Below are 16,346 nucleotides of genomic sequence, written 5' to 3'. Positions count from 1 at the left end.
TGAATTAGTGGTTTGCTGATTAACTCGGCTTCAACCTACAGTAAGTGTTCATCTCACATCTCTCAACGCCATGTCACAGGCCACTGAAATCTATAATGTGTTCCTGATTGGGAACCACTGGCCAAAAAAAAAAAAAAAAAAATTAAATCAGGCAAAAACTCTCCATTTAAAGTCATTTAAAAATGTTTGTTGTCTGACCAATATTATTTTATCAGATATATTACTACTGAAATATAAAGAGAGAGTGACAAAAAGATGCAGTAACTAGAACTAGAAACTGTTGCAGTTAATGTGTTATACCTGCAGTGATAGATTTTTAAAGACATCACCTTGAGGAAACTAGTGATGGACTTTTTTCATATATCTTTCATATATTCTTATATTACAGACTGACAGACTAATCAATATTGAACACATTGGTTCATTGTAGTCCTATATTATCTAGGTTTAATGGGTTATTTCAAGGAAAGGAAGGGGGGGGTTAAAAGGTTCAGATATGACATCATCATCAGTTAGTACTGTGTTTTAAGGTCGACTTTGTTAAAGGCTTCACATGTGGGTTAGTGTGTTCAGAATGGGGGGTAAAAAATATTTTGCAGGATTATCTTCGGAGTACACGTCATTCAGGATTAAAGTGAACTCTGTAGAGCCTCAGCTGCTCACTGGAAGCAGGACTTAAACTGGTTTCACAGGCAGAGGGAAGACTTCAGCTCCAGGCCTCATGCAGCATCCAGACAAGTTCGATCATCATTTGTCATTTTTAATATAAATCTTTTCACCCTCACACAAATTGCACATTTTTTTTTCTCCAAATGGACACACAGTCAGCAGTGGACAACTTACTGGTTGACATCTTCCTTATACACCGTGAACTGGCTAAAAGAAGGAGAAACAAAAAGAATAAAATAAGAGACATCTAACTCGATCTTACCACCACTTTACTATGGCATGCATAGGTTTCAGACCTTACTCAGAAAGAGACAACAGACACACTTTGTCTAAGAAATTTTCTAAACGATGCCGTGACTGCTTGCAATCCTGGAAAAAAAAAAACAAAACAACAAAACAAACAAAAAAAAAAAAGAAAAAAAGCAAGAAACCAACCAAGGAACAGAAAAGCTCTGATCCACCGTGAGGAGAAATGTCAACTCTGGACCCCTGGGAAAAACGAAAGGAAAAAGATGGAGGTCGTGTCTAGCAAAGGTTTCGGCGTTCCTGTTTCTCTGCAAGTGGCGAGCACAAACACACAGGCTTCAAACACAGCTGCGAAGGAATCTTCCTAAAGTATTTGGTTCTTTATTTTTGTAAGTGTGGCAGCCACAGTGCAGTTGACAAATACTTTTTTTTTTTTTCATGGTTTTTCCTTTTTGTATTCGCCCCATCGATGCTTTGAGCACGAAGAGGCCGGAAAAGGATCTGGTAAACAGGAAAATAAAAACAAAAATAAATAAAACCTGGTGGATAGAGGAAAGATGATGGGTGGACATGGATAGCTGGAGACAGGTGGACATGGGGGCTTTTCATACCTAGATGCTATTTCAGTAGAAATCTCTATTTCAGTAGAAATAGCATCTAGGTCTGCTATTTTAAATATTTGCTATTTTAAGCATTTAGAAAAATTGAGAAAATTATAGCTTGATAGCAAAACACTATCAGGGAAAACTGGGACTGAGCCACTGTGGGGTTGATGTTAAGAATCAGATCAACTGAAAACAAAACAAGCAACTATCCAACATTAAAATTGAACTGAAATTAAAATTCTTATTTTTCAAAGACATGAGTAGACATCTCCTTGGTGTTTGATTTGACTTGAGTATTTATTTGGTCAAAACTGTTATAACTAAAAAGAAATAATTAGGGTTTTAATTATTATTATTTTTTTTTTATTCTTTTGCAATGATAGTGCCACCTAGTGAATTTTTGGAAGCCACTGTTGATGTTAGCATCAGTAATTTGACTTATCCAACATCAGTGTAGGCGGGCACTAAGTGTAGTTCCCAGTATTGCTTCAGTTAACCAGCTGGGGAGGCCGAGGTGGCTGCTGCGACACCCTGATGTACCGTGAAGACAAACAAGAGTGCTGCAGGATTTATTTCCATATATGCAGCAGCTAAGACCGCTGATAAAAAAAAAAAAAAAAAAAAAGCTCATGGTTGCCAGACACGTTTTCGAGGACCTGAGTTTGGTGCACAGAAAACAGAAACAGCAAGTGGCGGAGCAGTGATGGAAAGCCGATACACCTGACTGAACCTGAGCCGATCAAATTAACTGTCCGATCTGATTTGAATGACAACTGGTTTACAGCTTCCCATGAAAAAAAGAAATCACTATTAAGGGTTGCCATGGGAACCACTAGCTTAGTCCCATCCCCTACAAAACTTTAACTCTGTGTCATCATTCAAGTTATGCAATAACATACTTAGAGCTGTGGGTAGAAAATTCACAGCAATAATTGGTCTTGTATCTGCAGCACTAAGTGTGCAGGGGCTGCTGATGATTCAGCAGCTGTTACAACAACATGTGGGAGAAGTAACATCTAGTGGGGATCAAACCAGGCTGACTAGGCTTGCTAGCTTCCACTTTCTGAGGGGAATACAAACTTCACAGCACAATGAATCCTCCCAAACACTGAATGTTACAAAGGGACAAACAGTTTGAATTGCTAACCACTGATAACCAACACTATTCTGACTTGTTGACAAAGGAAGAAAACGTCTTGTATCAAGGTTTGGAGATTATAAGACTGCAATGTTATTATTTCTGCTTTTAGTTTTCTGTCCATCCACTAAGTGGCTTGAAGCTTAAACATAAATGTCAAACCCCCCCCCCCCCCCCCCCCCCCAAAAAAAACAACAACTTTTAATCCCTTTTGAAAAACCAAGAAAATGTATCAGCTTTCAACTGAGAAGAATTTAAATTTCAGTTCAACTTTAAAATCAAACACAGAGCTTGTTTAGAGGCCGCCTTCACAGCAGCTCAGTTGTTGTGGTCTGAAAAACCTACGACTGCACAGCTAAAAAAAAAAAAAACAACAAAAAAAACTCTGTTGTGGGTTAAGGATTAGCAGAGACAATGATACGAAAATAAAGATTAACAATATTTGCATCGGGGGTTATGTGTGTGGGTGGGGGGTTAACAAGTAAAGTGGGGTCAGAGATCATCACAAGGTTCCAATACAAGGTTTCAATTTCAGAAATTCCAGACTTTGTCCAGAAGTATTTGAAGAGTCATTTTGATAAATTTAGCAAGGCTGCAGTAAAAAGAGCGATTACTTCACAGCACGTAGGGAAACAACGTGGGAAATTAAAGCGTCTTAGGACCTAAGAGTCGTTCTGTTGGAAGTGGTCAAATATATCAGATTCCCACCTGCACAGGAACCCTGAGTCAACAAAAGGGGAAACAGAAAAACTGTGGACTAGGAACAACCAGCACGTTTCAGGGGTCACTGATGTCAGTACAAAGCATTAAAGGATTGTTTTTTTTTGTTTTTTTTTTTCAAAAATTTCCTGTCATTTGATAACTAAATATCTCGCTCTATTGATATAATTAAATTTTGTTAAAGTCATATATAAACGTTAACATGTACACACGCTCGTCACTGGGAATCGGTGGAATCGGGACCTTTATTATAATAAGTTGGTGGAACTTGCTCTTGCTGGCGCTCAACAAATATACTGTGAATGCAAGTAACAATAATTAATATAATGATAATTAGAATAATAACAATAATAATAATAATAATCATCGTCTGCACCATGCCTTGTAAACCTGGAGAAACTAAAAACAAAACAAGAGCCAGGTAACCACGCCTCCTCAGCCCCCCCCACCCCCCACCCCTACCCACACTTCACCCATGAAAAACAAGAAACAAAAACGAAAGATTAAAAACAGGGAACATTGAGACGAGACTGTAGATTCTCTCTGGCTTCTTCAAAGTCTCGAGTCCACATGCGTCACATAAATGTCCGCCGATGTCCTGAAGTCAGTGGAGGGTGGAGGGAGGGGGAGGCGGAGGTGGAGGGGTGGGGGGTTGGTGCAGGGGGGTGAAGGGGTGGTAGGCCGTCTGTAACAGAGCCTTGCGTTGGCTGCAGGTGGAGCGCTCAGCAAGCCTCTCTGGAGGTGGACTTTTTGAATCCTGTTTTCAGTATCAGCGCGCCTCTGTGTTCGCTTGTTTGCGTGTGTTACATGTGTGTGCGCGTTTACCTGGTAGGCCAGGTTTACAGGGACCACGTTAAAGGGTGGTCGGCCATGGCGGTCACTCGTCTCTTCTTTTTTGTTGTTGTTGTTGTTGTTGTTGTTGTTGTTTCTTCCTTATTTTTCCATTTATGTTTGACCAGGGATATTTGCCAGTTCTGTCTGCCCTGGTTTTAATGCCCCCAGGTATACGGGGGCGGGGTATCTGTGCCGAGTCCACTTGAGTTTGGCTCTCCCGAGTATTTTCAAGTTGGCTACTCTTGGCTGCCGTCCCCACTGTCAGTCAGAATGATGTTGATGCAGCCTTGGAGGGCTGGGGGGGGGGGGGGGGGGGGGGGGGGGGGTCAGGGAGGCCAACCAAGGTGGAGGCGTGATTTCATATTTATGATGGAAAGGGAGGTGGTGGTGGTGTGTGTGTGTGTGTGTGTGTGTGTGTGTGTGTGTGTGTGTGTGTGTTTGCCTGTGTTTTAAATGTAAGTGGTGTGTGTTGGCACTCTAAAGATCTGCCCAGAAACATCTCCTGGTCCTCGTGGTGTTTGTGCTGGTAAAAGCAGAACAAGAAGCGAGTGAGATGGTTCACGTTCTACTACTTGTTATCGTGCAGAGGAGCGTCTCCTCAGCTAATATGACTACACTGATGGAGGAGGTGGAGGGAGAATTGTCTGGACAGGTCCTCAGAGTCAGTGTGTGTGTGAGTGTGTGTGCACTGGGCTAGTGCAAGTAATCGTCCACAGAGGCGAAGGCGCAGGAGCCACTGCCAGTCCGTGCCATGATGGCAAGGCACTGGGCGGCCTGACCTACGGCCTGGGCCAGGGGGGGCTGCTTAGGCAGGTTGTGAGTCTCTGGAGAGGAAGAAAAGGAACAATAATGTCAGGGGTGAGGAGGTGGCAGTACGCTTCAACTTTCCACTGCTTGATGGGAAGGCGAAACTTTGGATGACATTATTGGTTATAGCAACTGGTGTAGTGGCTGGTCTGGGATCATCTTACTCAGTCACCAACATGCTGTGTTCAACAGAGCAGAACTAAAAACTCCCAAGGAGCAATGCAACAAGTATTCTAAAGTTAGGACAACTGAAATACACAATGTAATAATTAATTAATTACATGTCTTAGTTTATGTGAGTTAACACAATTATTAACAGACTGAAAAAAAAAAAAAAAAAAAAAGATTAAGCCTATTCAATAGACTAAACAGTGCAAATAGTCTAACAAATAAAAGGCAAAATGTCTCAGAACATTAACTCAGTTGCATTATGAAAACTAAAAGGTCAACACGGCCGACATGTTTTGGTGGCCTGTCCCATGCTGTGGCAGTGAACAAGGAGGGAGGCGGGACTACACTACACAGCACACAGTGCTTCTCTCAGCCGCACACACCAGAGTATTAACCACAGGTGATTAGTTTTGAGATGATCTGTGACTAGGAGCATTAATTTCCATTTACCAACCATGTATTTTTGATGAAAACTGGCCAATAATGACAGGCAACCGATCAACCAGGGCATCCCTAATGAGAAAGCACTGTTTTTTGTAATCACCTCTTCTTTCATCCAGCCACTCAGCTGTTACTACTCTCTCTGTATACAGTCCTCTGTCCTGCACATGCCTACTTGTAAAAATTCAATTTGAAACTCACTTACCCATGGACACGCCTAGGTTTGCGGTTTGATCGTATTTTATTGAATACAAATCTAGAGTCAAAGCCACTTATAAAATCCAAGCTTCTATCATTTGCTTCTTTTAAAAAAGGCCTGAAAGGCTGAAGTCTTCTCTCTGATGATCTTATATGTTCAAGGTAACTCTGTCATCAAATTTAAACATATTAAAGACAGACAACATGCACAGCTGACCTACCTAATATTGCACTGTTGAGAGTGGAGCAGACCGGCTCTCTCTGAATGGCGTCCAGCTGGTAGCCAACTGGGCTGTTCCAGGGGTCTGAGTAGGCCAGCAGGCTGAATGCATCCTGCAGCAGGAGACAGTGACAGCAGCAGATACCGATCACACCACAGCACACTGCCTCATTTCCTCCTCCACACGTGTTCTTACACTATGGTGCATCATCAGTCCATCAATGATGTGGAGTTCTTCTTAAAGCCTTTCACTCTTAAAGCTCACCTTTTTTCAAAGACTGGACAGAGCCAGACCAGCTGTTTCTCCATGTTTGCAAAGGTAACAAAGTCCTCCGACCAGCACCTTGAGATCTCACTGATTAAGACATTATATCTTTTTTGTTCAATTCATTCAAATACCGAAATGTGAAAATAACAATTAGCTTTTTTGTGGTGAGTTATGTACCAAACCATTTCATGGGCGGGACCAGTAACTCCCTGGTTGCTTGGCAACTGAGCCTGGTGGTTAAAATCTGGGGATGTGGAGATTGTAAGAAGTGGCCCTTCTTTAGGCAAAAAGATGGATAAAAAAAGAGAGGAAATGGTTTCTGTTTTTTTATCTTAACCCGTTTGACGGATGTCAGATATCTCAGCTTCAGTTTTCATTTTTTATTCTAGCTCTTGAAAATCCCCTAGCTATATATAAGATACAATCCTAAATACATACTACAATTAACTCCAGGAGTACTAATACCACTAATAATAGGTTTCCCAAAATGCTTTTCAACAACTCTACAGATTCACAGCTTGCTGTGAAGCCATCAGCCTGTTAATGGTTTTCTTCTGCCCCCTAGCAGGTCAAGTTTTCATAATGCAGTTACTGCCTATGTTATTGGACTTAATGACTTTAAGTTTAAACTCATTTTCTTTCTGTAATTGCTGCTGAAAATGTCATTTAACAATCATTTGTTCCAAACCTCAGCTCAGGTTCCTACAAGTGAATTGTGTTCAGAATGAGAATCATTTTGGGCTCAGTGTTATGGCTGGGACTGGGTATGATAAGTAAAGTAAATAGTAAAGGCCTGATAAATGCTGCTGGATTGCTTAACATATTTTTATTGGACTATTTATTATTCTATTAATCACATTTCATTCCTATTTTCCTAGTTTTAATTTACACACCTTTTTTATCGATCAGTTGTTGGTCTTAATTATTTCATTTTCTTAATGGGTTTTACTTCAAACGTGTTATGTTTTATTTTTTTGTTTTTTTTTGTATGTGATGTTTTATCTTTACACTCTCCACAGTTTTTGTTGTTGCAACTTCCTTGATAACTCATGCTTTGAGCAGCACACTGGAATGAAATGTTCTATATAAATAAAGTTTTGCTTGTTTAACACAAACAGAGTTACAGAGTCTTTATCTACAGGAGAAAAAACAGTACAATTAAACATGTTTACGCAGCATGGGTCATATATGCTTAGCGACGTCTGTGTTACCTTGAGCATCTTCTTGTTAGCAGAGTTCTTGCCACACTCGCGGCGGAGGTGTTCGCTCATGCTCTGGAGCTCCCTGCCGAAATGGATCATTCTCTCGATGGCCGCCTGGCTCCCGCCACACAGCTGCCTCTTGGACTGAGCAGACTCCACCTCTGCTGAGCCACAGCCAGGTCGACAGGCAAAAAAGGCATTTTTTTGTTTTGTTTTTAAAAAAAAATACAATGTAGGCTGAATGTGATGGTGCATTTACAGTACAGGTATTTAGCTGGAGTGATAATAAAGAGACTTACAATGACAGCAAGCGTAAAATAAGCCTCACAAACTGGTCCAAAGTCACTTTTACACACACACACACACACACACACACACACACACACACACACACACACACACACACACTACCCACCCATGTCTGCGTCACAGTCGTCGGGCTCAGCGGTGTGTTTAGAGCTGCCGTTGAGGAAACCATTCGAAGACGATTCTGTCACTCCGTTGGTGAAGTGGTCGACCTCCATATCCACATCGTTACTGAGGAAAAAGACAGAAACTCAGCGTGTGTGACAGTTCACAGGAAGGATTTACTCTTCAGCCACATAATATCTCTGAAAATAAAAGCGCTGAGAATCATCTGATGTGAAATACTTGCTAGCAACTAACATGTTGGAGCTCACACTCACTATTTCTTGAGAACAGCTGACACCATTTAAAAAATTACTATCATCCTGTGTGAAGAGTGTTTTGTACAAGAGGTTCACTTTTCTGATTTTAATGCGACTGGTGTAATGAATGTGACTAAATGACACACACATGAGTTCCCTGGTTTACAGGATACCACATTATCTGGGCAAGAACAAGTCTTGTGTAGGTGTTAAGCCCAGCATCACTGATGGGTGAGCTCTGTTGCATCTGTAACCACACCCACACCCAACAGTGAGGTCACGGTGTACTAACACACCCTGGAGTTCACACTTCTACATCCCTGCGACAAGGTGGAGTCAATAAACCACTGGAGTTCAGCTGCTGTTTTTTTATTTTATCTTAGACAGGAGTGGAGCTTAGATCTAAATCTGAATATTTACTTTACAATGGCAGAGAAATAAAGATGAAGAATAATTGAATACACACTAGATGTTTTAGCTTTGTGGATTTATGACTCTCTCTTTGTGTTTCTGTGACAGCCACATAATTATTTGTCCTACAGATTGGTTACTGAATGTCAAGCAGGCGGGGTTTATTTAATATGAGCCCGTCAGCGGAAGAGGCCACAAAAGACAAGAGTGAGAGGAAGAGGAGGGAGGAAACAGAAATTTAACAAAATGAACTTCAACCCTGAAGTATTTAAATTCAGTTTTTGTCTGCTTTTATATGTTAGTTTGTTAGGCTGAGAGCTCGGCGGCAGGTTGGTCACACAGTTTTTATGCGTTTTATTATCTACCCTTTCCAATGCATTCCTACTGTTCACTCCAGTCACTGCTCTTTACCAGAAGCAAGTGAAGAAAAGTTCATTTAGTCATCTACTTAGACAACCAGACACAGGAGCATAAATTCAGCTTTATAAGCAAATGAAATGAAATGCAGATTGTGTTAGCGAGGTTTTCCTCGGTACCTGGTTATGGGCTGTTGACTGCGGCTCCCGTTGATGCTGATGTCAGACGCTGGGAGGGTGGAGCCAGAGCCTGGGGGGCAGGGCTTGTGACTGTGAGGAGAGGAGCTGTGGCTCTTATTAGACGTCACACCATTACAGCAGTTGCTGTCAAACCCTAAAAACAACAAGAGAGATAGAAATCTTACAAGTGTGTTACGTGATAGACATGGCTCTGCAAACACTGACGAGTCCTCTAACCAATAAATGATAGATGATTTTCTTTAACATTTGTGGTTCAACAAGGTAATAATTGCTGTTAGAGGCAGCTCTGTGTCAGTGGAGGTGTGTTCAGCCAGAAAGTGAAGCATCCTCACATGAGTTTGATCACTGGACCGTTTGTGTCAATATACAGGCTGTAAAGATGTTAGCTGTAAGCTAACAACAGACCTACCAACAGTGTCTACTGTACATTTATATTACAGCTTCATAAAGTCACTCACAGTATGAGTTTTCAACTTGCACACAGTAACATTAACATTGCCTTTCTGCTTGCAGAACTGTCGATCCAGATACTGTTGGTGTTTGTATGTGTTTTCATGTGACTATAATCAGCATATTTTTCAGAACAGAAACTGAAGCCGTAAAAAGGTAATTGTCATTATCACTGGATATAAATTGGAGACGACGTCGCAGGCACAGCTGGACTGTACCTGTGAGGTAGGGCTGGGAGCTGCTGGCTTTGTGGCTGGGGCTGCTGAAGGGCCGGGGGGAGCCGGGGTAAATGTCCTGAGACTTTGGGCTGCGACCTCCCAGACACCTCACCTCACTGTCTGTCCCATTCACCATCTCTATGAACTGTCTCACCCTGAGGAGGGAGGAAAAAAACAGAAGCCATAATCAAGCAAGGAAAGATTAAAAGGCAGAAAGAAGACAGGAAGGAGGAAAAGCAAAGAGTGGAGATATACAGACAAAATGAAGCAAAGATGGGATGAAAACGAGTACACAGAAACAAGCAAAGATGGAGAGAACAACAAAAGGGAAGAAAAGAAAGAAGGAGAGGGTTTAACAAGAGAAAAAGAGAACAGAAGATGAAATAATGGAATAGAAAGTATGACATAATGGAGGGGAAAACAACACAACAACAAATCACTAAATGAGAATGATAAGATCCTTCCATTAGTGATTCAAATAAGTCATCAACATTTTCCAAAACATGTCCCGTAGTAAAACTTCATCTTCTTTCATCTAAAACAATAAACAACATACAGATCACATTTGGACGTTCTCCACCTATTCTGACTTTAAAATGAAAAACTACACCTTCAACAATAATTATTGTCTTTAATATCATCTTCATTAAATACTACCCAACATTTATCAGGCTCAATAAAGGGTTCCACCAGAGGTTGGACAAACAGCTGTTAGCAACAAAAGCAACAAGTAAGAATCTTCCAATCACCCAATGTGCAATTCTTTTGAATCAATCAACTGGGAAAAGAAACATTGAAATGCAGGCTTGGTCTTACTTGAGCATGAAGAGAAGGTCTGGGTTCCTCTCCAGGAGGTTGGGGTAGAGTTGCTGGGTGGTCTCGATGGCCTCGCCCATTCTACCTGACAACACCAGCTTCTGGATCTCTGCAAACCAACAGTGAACATGTTCACATGATATAATATGGCCACCATGCTTCTCAGTGACGATGTTGTTTGTTTGACACCATCCTTATGTTTTGTTAATAAATATATATATATACATATATATATTAGAGAGAGAGAGAGAGAGAGAGAGAGGAGAGAGAGAGAGAGAGAGAGAGAGAGAGAGAGAGAGAAAATATATATAAAAAAATATATAAGATTCAAAGTGTCCATTTTCTGACTCATTGCTATATGAACATTGCTACAAAAATAGCCCAGTCACACTGCAGTTACGATAGTGGGGATTTTAAAAATTTTAATTAAGCATTTTATAGAATTGGTCACTTCATAATGAAATCACATTTGTAAAGATTTTCTTCATCATCCGTTTCTATTTTGGTGATAATTTCCACTGTCATCAAGCATCTGCCCATAGTGTTACTGACCTTTACACCAAAGATGGTGCAAGAAGAAAGAAATAAGCTGTGTCCTAATTAAACACATATTAATAACCTGACATATTATTTGGAAAGAATTGCCTTGATGGAAATGTTGGAAATATTTTATCATTGAAAACATAGTTACATTTAACACTTTAGTGTTTGATAATACAACAGCATGATGATGCAAGTTCATTCTGGAAAAAAGGGAGAGTTAAGAATGAATAGTTATTTTATATTTTTGTTCGATAAACATCAATAATTGTTGTAGAGATTGTAGTTTTATTATGTTCGATAAAAGTGTATTTTCCTCAATCTTGAGATACCTCATACATAAGCTAGACAGACATTTCCCCTGTTCATTACTGTGCACAAATGTACTGTATGTACTGCTTAAAGCTCAAGGGCCCCTCTGGTTCCTGCAGATACATAGAAACTTCCCAGCAGGGCATGCGTTGCGGGCACCTCCAATGCTACAACTCCATCCTAACAGAAACACCGAAGTGTACTTCATTTTTACTTTAATATTTCAAAAGTAATTCCCTGTTTTGCCTATAACTTGTGGCGACCATACATTCTTTTACTTCTATGAACATCAGACATACTTGCACATGAATTTCAGAATCGGATTTTAAATGTTGAGAAAACTCCTAGTTCCTAACACCAAACATGCCAACACAGGACTCACTCTGTCGGTTTTTGATGGAGGCCAGCTCCTCGTGTACGGCCTGGTCGGTGGATTTGGCAAAGGCTTCAGCCGTGGCACAATAGCTGTGGTGCACCAGGTAGGAAGCCACCATTCTGACACGACAAAAAACACAAGCGAAAAACAAAACGCTCCGATTAAACACAGCGAACAGGAGAAATCACACAGGCATGCGTACGGCAACAAGAAAAAGTAAGTGAAGCCTTTGGATTTAGCTCCTTTTATGTCTAAATTTGTCCTAAAATACGGTTGCATCTTCATGCAAGTTACAATTACAAACAATCATCATCTATTTTTAACTGATAACACACCAATTAATGTTGAATGATGTTTTCAGCATGGATAAGAAAAAGCTTGTGAACCCCTCAGCTAACAGCATCAACAAAGGTAACTGGAATCAGATGTTATCAAACCTGCAGTCTAATTAATGAAACGGGATTTGAGGTGTGGGTTAGAGCTCAAACATTAAGTTTAATTCCTCCTGAATGTTGTACGGGTCTGATCGGCAGCTACTGGCAGAGCTGGTTTGAGGTTACTGCTTCCAAAGGAGGTTCAACCAGTTATTAAATCACAGGCTTCACTTACCTTTTCCACCAGCACAGTGAAAGTTTAATGGGCGTGTTCAGTAAAGACACAAAAGATTATAACTGTTTATATGATATTAGCTTAGGGACACTGTGTTTGTCTACATTTGTGACTTACATGAAGATGAGATCACATTTTATGACCAATTAATGCAGAAAACCAGGTCATTTCAAAGGCTTCACACAGTTTCCTGACAATGCAGATAAAGCTGATGGGTTTTAGTTTCTGTGTTACATCAGTATCTAGATAACTACTGTATATGGGGCCTGTCCTTCTGTTGGGACATGCTTATTACACACTGATGAAGTAATGTTATTCACAGAAATGTCCACTTGTAAATTTCTTGTGGAGACTTGAGCTAAAATGGGTTTTTTTCTGGTTTACTTCCATTCACAACTAAACTAGAAAACTACAAATCAAACATTCAATATGATGTGGTGATTCGAGTCCGACTGAAACAAGCAGAAACAATATTTAACCAGGCTTTAGACTAAAACACTGCAATGGTCTTGTTTTTGTAGTTTTCTTGTTCAGTTATAACATAGTACTCACCAAGTTATTTTGGAAACGCGAGCAGTGAGAGGATCGGACAGGACGTAAACAAGCTAACCGTTTATCCAGATCATCTAAACCACTTAAGTTTGAGATAAAACTGAAAATGAGTGCATGTGAAATGTCAGTAATCCTTTACTGCATGGGCAAACTGTGTGCACACAACTACTGTAAGTACAGATGGTCAAAGTTGAAGCAGGAAGTCAGTTTGTAAACTGCTTCACAATGGACAGTTTGGGTAATAATTATGTAGGAAGGCCTTTGTTTTATGTGCATGGCTCAACTGTTGGCCGATTCCCAGTTTGTTTGATCATCGGACTGGTCGCATTTCTTGACTCGTTTGACTTCTCTTTAGTGTTAGGATTTAAATCTGTGAGTACAACATTATTATTACAATTACAAATACAAATCATCACCAAATCCATGAAAGTAAGTTGTAGGGAACAGGAACTATCCTTTAAGTGTGTGTGTGTGTGTGTGTGTGTGTGTGTGTGTGTGAGAAAACCGACTAACTGTTTTATGTGTTGAGTTCTGATCGGGCAGATGAGAGGGGGATGAACTGCTGGCAGCAGTGAAATCATCAAGTTACTGTTTCTGTAGGAAGACAATAACACTTCCCATCCACCAATCTGACCTGATCTTAAAAACTTCCTGTTTTCAATTCCAGGCCGTGAAGCGACTTTTCCGGCTAAAGGCAATGACTCCACTCCACTCCACCCCAACACACCCCACCCTCATCAACCCCAATCCCCATCAAATGGAGATTAAATCCATTCTGGACAAGTAATCATAGCAACAGAGTGCTAATCCCATCAGGGCATGGCATGAAGAGAAACTGAGTCCCACAGCTTTTACTTCAGGATCATGGCTCCTGCTCTCTGATGGGGAAGTGGTCCCTCTGGGCCTTGATCCTCATCTTGTCAGTAGTAATTTCCTGTCACCTACAGAATCCAATACTTCCACTAGTCTCAGTGTTCAGTTTGAACTAATATATGACCTGATAATGAAGCAAAAATAAGAGCTGACCTGACTTGACATACACTTAATGCAAAACTCGGTGCACCCTAACTGCTGAATTTAATTAATGTTCAACTTATTTTAGATTACACCTTGCATTCGGAGATCATTTCCAACAAGAGTAGAACTTGAACACTGAAAACAAAAAGAGTGACGAAGTATACGACAACAATTTTCATCAGTAAATAAAAACTAAAACATAATGTGTCAAACAAACTGAACTTAACACTGTTTTAAGTTTCACTCAGTAGAAAGCATGCTGTTGAATCACATACTGTATGCTTCTGATTTGTGTGATTTGTGAAGTTTATCCTCTGCTGCCCAAAAATATCTCATCTTCAGTTCATTGAGCTGCTTGACTGGTTGCACTAACAAGCAGCATGCTCCATGTGAGTGCAGTTATCTCTCTGCCAGTAAAAAATAAGCTAATGTTTACATTATCAAGCGCTGTGAATGTGGATGCAACATTAACATTACTTTCTCCTGTTTATTTCAGCAGGAATGACTAAAGAGTTTGCAATGAAAGCTGAATTTACTGAGGAGGGTGAGTCTGTTGTATTACTGCAGAACAGAGTTACATGGACACTGTGTGTGAACTGTAACAGTCTGGTATGGACAGACTGGGTTAGCGGCTTAGCACATACAGTTAACCATGGTAAACTGTACACATTACAAACAACAGTTTTTAAAAGCACAAATATAAATGAGACTCTGGTTATGGTCCGGTTTGGGTTTACACTGACTGTTTACAAAAACCCAAGAGGAGTAAACCTGAAGTCACACAGACTCACAGGTAACTCACTGATTGGACAGTTTTGGTGATTGTCATTCTGCATCATCACTGACTGAAAGGTCAGTGATGCTGCAGGTCAGTCTGCACGTAAATGCTTCTGAGGATACAAACAGCAGTTTTAACTTCTTTTGACTGATCAGGGAAAATCCCTGCATGGTTACCCATTACCATGGTTACTAATGATTCACGTAAATATGCACTTGGCTATTATAAGATCGCTTCATGAACAGTTTAAAGGCAGCAAATTGATTTAATAGTAATTTAATTTTGGAAATCAAGCTAAAAAAATTCACATATCTAGTCTCAAAGAGTCCTGTGCTTTGTCCATTGTTTTTACACTACAAATGAACAGCACCAGAGTCCACATGGAAACGGACCAAGATCCTCCGTTTCAAGCCGACTCTGTCCCATTAACTGAGCAAACACGCCACAGTTTTTTGTAATTGCACCAAACAGGTTGTGTATGAAATCACCTTAAAATTCCAGAGAGAAAACTGGACTAAAATGCGTTTAGTTCCTCTTGACTAAAACTAGACTAAAAGTAACCATCAAAGAACAAAACTAAAATGCAGTTTTCAAAATCAAAATCAGTTGCCTAAATTGCTTTTATTCTAATCTAAACTCCATTATTCCATGATGAATGTGCATTGTGAAGAATTACAGAAGAATAATTCAGTTTCCCAATCCTCTTACTTCTGGATCATAGACTGCCACTCGCCCTCGCGTTCTCCGATGGGGAAGCGGTCGATCTGGGCCTGGATCTTTGTCCTCCACTCTCGCATGTAGTCCTCAATGTCAAACACAAAGGGGTGCTGGCCGAAGTTTGCGTCCACTACCTCCCCTGGAGTCTGAAGGCCCACGGTCGGGTACAAGTTGGGCTGCAGCAGAGAGAGAGAGATAGAGGAAAAGGGTTTGAGAATGTAATGTGAACAATAAATCAAAACAGGAAACAGTGAGAGGAAAAACAGGAAAACCCCAAATTCTCAGGAAATAAGCTACATTTACTATTATCTACAATTACCTCTTAAAACTTGATTTTACAAGCCAACAGAGATTATATAATAAAAACAGTGGTTGCAGCCTGACAGGCCATCTTTTCACAGGGGAGACGTGGTCCAAACTCGTTAAAGGGACAGTAAGTAAGATTTTTATTGCACAGATTGACTGTAATGCATCTATCAGGCTGATAGATGTACTGATTTGTTCATCAGAGGCAGTGACTCAGTGATTATATTGCAAGGTGCTGAGATTCCTGACTCTGAATCACTTTCTGTCCTTCTCTGTTCTCACGGTCTACGGGTTTATGGAACCCCAAATCACTACAACCTCCACACCACCAGATAAATGTTTCTTTCATGGATCAATACTGCATCACAAAAGCTACAGTGGGATCTCCGGTTTGGTTAGCAAAGCTGACACAGCACACATGCTACAGCTAAACCAATATTTAGCAAGGAAAGGGTAGTTTTAATTCGTCTCTCAACCTTCAGCAGCTCAGTGCTAATTAA

At 40.5% G+C, this 16,346-nt stretch overlaps 1 protein-coding gene across 2 annotated transcripts in view; it reads right to left on the bottom strand.

The window, feature by feature from the left end:
* Positions 1–744: 744 nt before the first annotated feature.
* Positions 745–16,346, bottom strand: part of ranbp9 (RAN binding protein 9) — a 29,375-nt gene continuing 13,773 nt past the window's right edge. The window contains exons 6-14 of one of the 2 annotated variants that reach the window (XM_056391798.1): positions 15,532–15,716; positions 11,874–11,986; positions 10,640–10,748; positions 9,824–9,978; positions 9,135–9,288; positions 7,935–8,056; positions 7,529–7,683; positions 6,051–6,162; positions 745–5,036 (exon numbers count right to left, since the gene is read on the bottom strand). In XM_056391798.1, coding sequence (XP_056247773.1) covers positions 4,906–5,036; positions 6,051–6,162; positions 7,529–7,683; positions 7,935–8,056; positions 9,135–9,288; positions 9,824–9,978; positions 10,640–10,748; positions 11,874–11,986; positions 15,532–15,716 — 1,236 coding nt within the window. In that variant the 3' untranslated portion in view covers positions 745–4,905. The remainder of the gene's footprint in view (positions 5,037–6,050; positions 6,163–7,528; positions 7,684–7,934; positions 8,057–9,134; positions 9,289–9,823; positions 9,979–10,639; positions 10,749–11,873; positions 11,987–15,531; positions 15,717–16,346) is intronic. The other variant, XM_056391799.1, reaches the window with a different exon arrangement.

The sequence above is a fragment of the Seriola aureovittata genome, chromosome 12 (assembly GCF_021018895.1).
Source record: "Seriola aureovittata isolate HTS-2021-v1 ecotype China chromosome 12, ASM2101889v1, whole genome shotgun sequence".
Taxonomy (NCBI): Eukaryota; Metazoa; Chordata; class Actinopteri; order Carangiformes; family Carangidae; genus Seriola; species Seriola aureovittata.
This window is presented reverse-complemented; position numbering and strand designations above follow the sequence as displayed.